Raw genomic sequence first — 7,621 nt, forward strand, 5'->3', positions numbered from 1 at the left:
TACAAACACATGCCCTCAAGCCAACACACTCATGCTAACTGTTAGGAGGCTACATTCTCCATATGAATAAGGTACGGAATTTTGGTGTATCTATTAGTGATGGATACAGTATGTTGTTAAATACATACCTGCATCCTTCCGAGGGATACAAATCATACAAGGCTAGTAAACATATACTAATAAAGGACACACCCAATGAAGTATGTGCTAACATTAGGTATCATACCTTAAATCTTGACATACACAGTGGATAAGTAAATAAGTAAATGAATCAATAAAAAGATACAAACAACTATTAGCACTAGAAACAAACCTATTACAATTATAAACTTTGGCGAGCATAAAACAAATACACACTTTCATCCCCTAATCTACCTCTACATCACAGGCCTATTCTATGTAGTGCTCGAGAACCTTAAGCCACCATTTTTTCCCCTTATCTGTCTCTCTACAACACACACACAGAACTACTGTTAGTGCAGTTGTAGTAGTAGTAGCGGAGGTAGTGAATAGTAGTTATGACAGCAGTATCAGCGCCAACATCATGCCCTACCCTTCTCCTTGCCTCGTAGCTCCACTAGAATAAGGGCCACAACCAACGACAAGGACACCAGCAGCAGGAGGAAGATTGCCTTGGCCACAAAGCCACTGCTGCCACCTCCACCACCACCAGCATCGCCATTACTGACCACCTTGGCATTGTGGTTCTTGTTGTTGTTGTGGTGCGTCCTGGTCTCGATCACTTCATCTTCAAAGTCATCTGAAAAGTGATGAGTGAGGTTAGCAATGCTGCCACTTGAGTAAGGAAGGAGGGAAAGAGATGGAGAAGCAGAAGAGGAACATAATGTATAAGGAAAGCTATAGGAAGCCAATAGGCCTACACTTGGCAGTCATCCTTCAAAGTAGACACATACCTTTGTTTACTAATCATCTCTATTCATAAATCTTGTTTATTCTTTTCTTAAAATACAGTAATCTATTTACCCTGCACCAACAACTTGGTTAGAAAGTAATCTCACATACATATCCCATATCCCCACTTGTCCCTCATAAAAAGCAAAAAGGGCAGGGGAATCAATAAAACATAGATAAAAATGCACACTGACTTCATCACCACGGAATGGAAATACAATGCAGCCAAGGTGCATCCCGTCACAAAGAATGCCATGTTCCTTAAAAAAAAAAAATGATAATAATAATAATAATAAAAAAATAGAAAATCACTATGTGCATGCACATACTGTAACATTCTCCGGGTTAATTTCCTCCATCATTATTCCATAAAAAGTAAAATAAACGAAATAAAATAATAAAGTAAATAAATAGTATATATATACAATGAAGATAATATGTAAATAAAAAATACATATTAGATTAGGTTAAGGGGTTTATGAAAGGAGGAATAATTTTGGGTGAAGTTTCCATAAGTGGATGGAATTTACTTGGGTGATATTTAAGGAGTGTGCAGTGAAAGGCATAATAGTCTCATCCTCAGTCAGGACACTTGTCAGCTGCACTAAACCCTGAAGTCCCTCATTTGCCTGTCTGTAATGCACAGGTCTTCTGGCACTTCGCACAGCTGTGGCCTGACCTGTCCTAGCACACCACTGCCCAGGTGCATTGTGTGGCTTCAAATACCAGAGAAAATAATACAGTAAATGGATATATAAATAAGATTAAATAAATAAGATCAAACAAATATGTAGATAAAATTAATGAAATAAACTGGATCAACAAAAACAACAATAATAATAGTAGTAGTAACAATAAAAATGTTGATAATGATAATACAGTAATAACAACAACAACAACAACAACAACAACAACAACAACAACAACAACAACAACAATAAAAAGAGGAGGAGGAGGAGGAGGAGGAGGAGGAGGAGGAGAAGCAAGGTGCAACTCCCCCCGAGGGCACACCTACAAACTACCAAGCCTCCTCCACGTCGACTTTCCTTCTGACGTCGAGGGAGAGGAGGGGAGGAGAAATCGAGGCTGCCGAGAGGGAAGGAAAGACGGGAGGGAAGAGAGGGGAGAGAGGGGAGGGGAGAGACGAGACGGACGGGAGGGGAGAGGAGGAAAGGAAGGACTGGAGGAGAGACGAAAGAGGAGAGAGGGGAGTCACGCCCCTCCCCCGCTCCTCCCCCTGCCCCCCCTCTCTCTCTCTCTCCACAGACTCCTCTCTCATCAATAGACGCCCCCCCTATCCTTTCCCTCCACTCCCCAATCTTCCTCCCCTTCATCAACTTTCACTTCCCTCTAGGAAACTTTTTTTTCCAAGGTATTACACTTGATATTTCAAAGATTCATACTTTAAATAAAATGTATCATGCAGTTTGTTTTATTCTCTCTCTCTCTCTCTCTCTCTCTCTCTCTCTCTCTCTCTCTCTCTCTCTCTCATAGTACGTGTTACATAGTGACGAGCACGCGATAAAAAAAAAAAAAAGAAGAAGACAGGAAAGAGGAGAGACAAGAAAGGGTACAACACATAATAGCAATAGCAATTGAAAGGAAAAAAGAGGCATAATGAGAGAGAGAGAGAGAGAGAGAGAGAGAGAGAGAGAGAGAGAGAGAGAGAGAGAGAGAGAGAGAGAGAGAGAGAGAGAGAGAGAGAGAGCTTACCCGAGGCTAGTCAGTGTTGAAGCTCAAAAGAGGGGAGGAAAAGGAAGGGATTGGAAGGAGGAGAGGAGACAAGTGGGGGGGGGGGGTGTAAGAGGCAGAGGGAAGCGGGGAAGTAAGAGGATGGAAGGAGGGGCGGGAGGAGCGTGGCCGGGAAGAGGAGGAAAAGAGAGGAAGGGGACTATGAACGGACCGGTCGTGTGTGTGTGTGTGTGTGTGTGTGTGTGTGTGTGTGTGTGTGTTATGTAACAATTTGGTCCCGGTGTATACACACACACACACACACACACACACACACACACACAGAGAGAGAGAGAGAGAGAGAGAGAGAGAGAGAGAGAGAGAGAGAGAGAGAGAGAGAGAGAGAGAGAGAGAGAGAGAGGCGGCGATAGACAGACAGACAGACCCTCATATACTGTTGTCTCTTCCTCTTCTAAGCGAACCGTCTGACCTTCACCGTCTCTCTCTCTCTCTCTCTCTCTCTCTCTCTCTCTCTCTCTGGTAACTTGCACCAACTCGACAAGCCAATCAAACCCGTCAGGAACAGATAATATACCAGCTCCTCCTACCTCCTCCTTCCGTCTTGTCTGTCAACGACGACGACGACGAGGAGGAGGAGGAGGAGGAAGAGTAGAAGTGAAAGGAGAAAGGTGACAAGACACGAGGTCGTCAAGAGTGAAAAATTGTGGAAAATGTATGGAATGAAGATGAAATATGAAACGTGCATAAAAAAAAAGAGGCTAGATAAAAAATAAGAAATATAATAGATATGTGTATTTACTTCACTGCTGCTGACGGGGTAACGTGAAGAGTGAATACTACTTATCCCCTTTTTTAGTGAAACAACTGTTACTACTCTCACCTCACCACTACTGCCTATACTATCACATCATGGTTGCTATCCGGTCAAAGCTATACTCCCTCCTCCTCCTCCTCCTCCTCCCGCTGCAAGGCCACTGGAGTTAAAGGTACCAGACACGCGTCACCTCTCACGCACGCAAGACCCTCCAGGTGTTAACACTTGTATAGACACCTATGAATAAATTACTCACTACAACAACAACAACATCTCCATTTACATACTCGCAAGTGTCAATACCATAAACAAACTTGAAGCAAATAAGTTTCATTCCCGCTCCGCCGCTGTATGTGTGTGTGTGTGTGTGTGTGTTTAGTATACAACCAACAGCAAACTTTTCCTCTCTCTTCTCCTCCTTCCCATCAGATCCTTCCTACTCCGGCTAATGTTGCCTCTTCGCTGCACCAATTACATGAAGTTTTCCCTTTTTTCCCCTCTATAATACTGATAGCAGACGAAACTCAGGGATTAGCGGCAGCAGCAGTAACATCAGCAGCAACAACAACAGCAACAACGAAACCGTCTCTTCAGTATTTATAAACAACGCCAATTTGTTGCAATGGAGGTGGTGGTGACAATAGTAGTAGTAATAGTAGTAGTAGTAGTAGTAGTAGTAGTAGTAGTAGTAGTAGTAGTAGTAGTAGTAGTAGTAGTAGTAGTAGTAGTAGTAGCAGCAGTAGTAGTAGTAGTAGCAGTAGTATTAAGAGGTGGTGTGAGATGAACACAACAACAACAACAATAACTACTACTACTACTACTACTACTAACAAACTTGTCAGTGGTGAAAGTGGTAATGGTGTTGAGGAGTGAAATGGGATACTATAGGTGGTGGTGGTGGTGGTGGTGGTGTAGGCGTGTGTTGGAACTGCTTTTAGTATAGAACCGCTTAGATGATGATGATGATGATGATGATGATGATGGTGTGGATGGTTAATGAAAATGCTACTGAAGGTGATCCTCGTGTTTCTAGGTAAAAAGTGAGAACCTTCTTCTTCTTCCTCCTCCTCCTCCTCCTCCTCCTCCTCCTTCTCCTCCTCCTCGTCTGGCAGCAGTGTGTGTGCAAGCAAGGAGGAGGACGAGGAGGAGGAGGAGGAGGAGGAATACAAAGGAAAGAACAGACAGCAACAGCCCTACTGGGCCTAACGAGGCTGTCTGCGTGCCTATTCTACCACTACCACTACAGATTCTAAGAGTTAGAGGCTGGAGGACACTAGGGATCAAGGAAGGAAAACAAGAGAGCATAGGGAGAAGGAAAGGCTAAGATGTGATAGGAAAGGATGAAAGAGAAATGATACTATTTAGTACAGTAACTTAAAAAAAAAAAAATTATGTTGGCGCAAAGTACGTTATTTGAGGGGTTGATGCGAGGTGATTGTCCAATCTTTGTTCAAAAGTTTCTATTGTATTACTATGGACAATATGTGCTGGGAGAAAGTTCCAAACATTTAAAAAGTTCTATTGAAGAAATAATGCTGAGCCTCGTCTGATCTGAAACGTTTACCTTTAATCTTGCAACCATTATTTCTAGTGGTGTTGGAACTGTCAATGATAAGATAGCAGTTTATATTTACGTTATCAAAGCCCCGACACATTTTAAACTGTTCAACTAAGTCTCCTCGCATTCGCCGTTTCTCTAAACTGAACGAGTTGAGTTCCCTCAAGCGCTCCTCATCAGGCTTGTTCCGCAGTCGTGGGATCAACTTGGTTAACTCTTCTTTGGACTCTCTCCAGCTTGTCTATATCTTTCCTGTAATGGGGTGACCAGAACTGGACGCAGTACTCAAGTAGAGGTCGGACAAGCGTATTAAACAATGTGAGAATTACCCCTTTCGATTTGAATTCAAAAGTCCTACCAATAAACCCAACCAACTTATTTGCTGTTTTAACTATTTCCGAGCAGTGTTTACTTGACTTGAGGTCTGAGGTAATTATAACGCCCAAGTCTTTTTCCTCCTTAACCTTGGGATGCTCGGTACTGTTCATTAAGTAATCAGTATGATCATTATTACTACCAATGTGCAACACTTTACATTTATCTACATTGAAGCTCATGTCACTTGTCTGACCAAGTGGCTAAGCGGTCGAGATCAGATTGTAATTTTCTTTTATTCTCTGACGTGACTACTTTATTCATTATTTGTGTATCATCAGCAAACTTAGATACTTTACAGGTGAGGCCCTCATCGATACCATTAACGCAGGGCCGAGCACAGATCCCTGTAGTACACCGCTTAAAACTTATCGCCAGTTTGAAAATTTACTATTTAAAACAACGCGCTGCTTTCTCTCAGAGACCCAGTCTTCAAACCATTTGAGAAGTTTTCCATCTATACCATGTGAGTTCAACTTATCTAGTAGCCGCTTGTGGGGAACTTTGTCAAAAGCTTCTTGAAAATCTAGATACACTATATCTTCTGCCTTTGTTTCGTCGTACATGGCGAAAGTATCATTAAAGAAGTCAAGCAGATTAGTTAGACAAGAACGTCTGTTTCGAAAGCCATGCTGTGAGTCACTGATTAAATCATTTACTTCTACCTAGAAAGTTCACCAAATTATTGCGAATTACTGTTTCCATCAGTTTACATACTACAGATGTAAGGCTGATAGATCTGTAGTTACTTGGAAGTGAACTGTCACCTTTCTTTTGTGTGGGAGTAACGTAAGCTAACTTCCAATCTCTGGCAACCTTACCGCAGTTAAGTGATCTGGTGAAAAGCAATGAAAGGGGCTTACAAATATGAAATTTAGTTTCTTTCAAGACACGTGGTGCAATACCGTCTGTGCCGGAAGCTTTGTCAGCTTTCATTTTATCAATTACTTTGATTATTTCATCTTCATGAAAAACGCAGACACTTAAACGGGTTATGTTGTGGAGCATAAGGAGTGGTTCGGGGATTATATGAGTGTTTTCCTCTGTAAAAACTGAAGCAAAATAATCATTTAGTGTGTCCGCGATCTGAGTTTCTTCGGTGACAAAATTACCGTTAGCTAGGGTAATTTGGTTAATGTGAGGAGGAGGAGGAGGAGGAGGAAAGTCGGCAAAAGTGGAAGGAGGAGACAAGTTCATCAAGTTATGTCTATATCGTTACGAAGAGAGGTTAGAGAGAGAGAGAGAGAGAGAGAGAGAGAGAGAGAGAGAGAGAGAGAGAGAGAGAGAGAGAGAGAGAGAGAGAGAGAGAGAGATTCTTATCATGAGTTATATGATCGAGTGTTATCGTGTTGATGGACTGACTCCAATGCAACTCTCTCTCTCTCTCTCTCTCTCTCTCTCTCTCTCTCTATATACGAGTATATACACGCACACACATCTTCGGAGAGAGAGAGAGAGAGAGAGAGAGAGAGAGAGAGAGAGAGAGAGAGAGAGAGAGAGAGAGAGAGAGAGAGAGAGAGAGAGAGAGAGAGAGAGAGAGAGAGAGAGAGAGAGAGAGAGAGAGAGAAAATTAAGAACGTGACACAAGCACTCTATGTTTGTGGATCAGGGAAGAGCACCTGTGTCCTGATCATGAATGGGCAGCCGCCGTGAATGCAGGAATACGTTGAGACGCAGCCTCCTCCAGCACCTCTATGAGAAACTGACCTCACCCTGCACGGATCACCTTACGCGGTCAACTCAGGATACAAGCGCTGGAGAGGGAGTAGGATTCTGGTCCAGCATGAGTAAGGGTCATATCCTGTAACAGTTCTTCCCGCACCTCAATCATTTTCAAAACCGTTTAGTTGAAGTTTCACGGGTTTTTAAGGGTGTGTGTGTGTGTGTGTGTGTGTGTGTGTGTGTGTGTGTGTGTGTGTGTGTGTGTGTGTGTGTGTGTGTGTGTGTGTTTTTTTAAGGTTCTAGTGAAAGATTAACCAAAAAAGTTTACATTATTAACAGAAGAAACACTTTTGAGAACCAAGGTAAAGTAAGTAAGGTATGATAAGCTTAAATTAGGTACGGTAAGATAAGGTTAGGTAACGTTTGATTAGGTAAGGTAAAAGTAAGGTTAGCTAAGGTTAGGTTAGGTTAGATTAGATTAGATTAGGTAAGGTAAGGTAAAGGTTAGTTAAGGTTAGGTACGGTAAGATAAGGTTAAGTAGGCTAGGTTAGATTAGGCAAGGCAAGGCAAGGCAAGGCAAGGCAAGGCAAGGTAAGAGCATCAGTTA

At 42.4% G+C, this 7,621-nt stretch overlaps 1 protein-coding gene across 5 annotated transcripts in view; it reads right to left on the minus strand.

The window, feature by feature from the left end:
- Positions 1-7,621, minus strand: part of LOC135103580 (titin-like) — a 51,181-nt gene that overhangs the window by 23,072 nt on the left and 20,488 nt on the right. For 4 of the 5 annotated variants that reach the window (XR_010270120.1, XR_010270122.1, XR_010270121.1 and 1 more), the window contains exon 2: positions 554-760. Coding sequence is in view for 2 of the 5 variants with exons in the window: in XM_064010037.1 (XP_063866107.1) it covers positions 554-760 (207 nt within the window). In the remaining 3 variants the exon portion in view is untranslated. The remainder of the gene's footprint in view (positions 1-553; positions 761-7,621) is intronic. The other variant, XM_064010038.1, reaches the window with a different exon arrangement.

Source organism: Scylla paramamosain, chromosome 9, assembly GCF_035594125.1.
Source record: "Scylla paramamosain isolate STU-SP2022 chromosome 9, ASM3559412v1, whole genome shotgun sequence".
NCBI classification, from domain to species: Eukaryota; Metazoa; Arthropoda; class Malacostraca; order Decapoda; family Portunidae; genus Scylla; species Scylla paramamosain.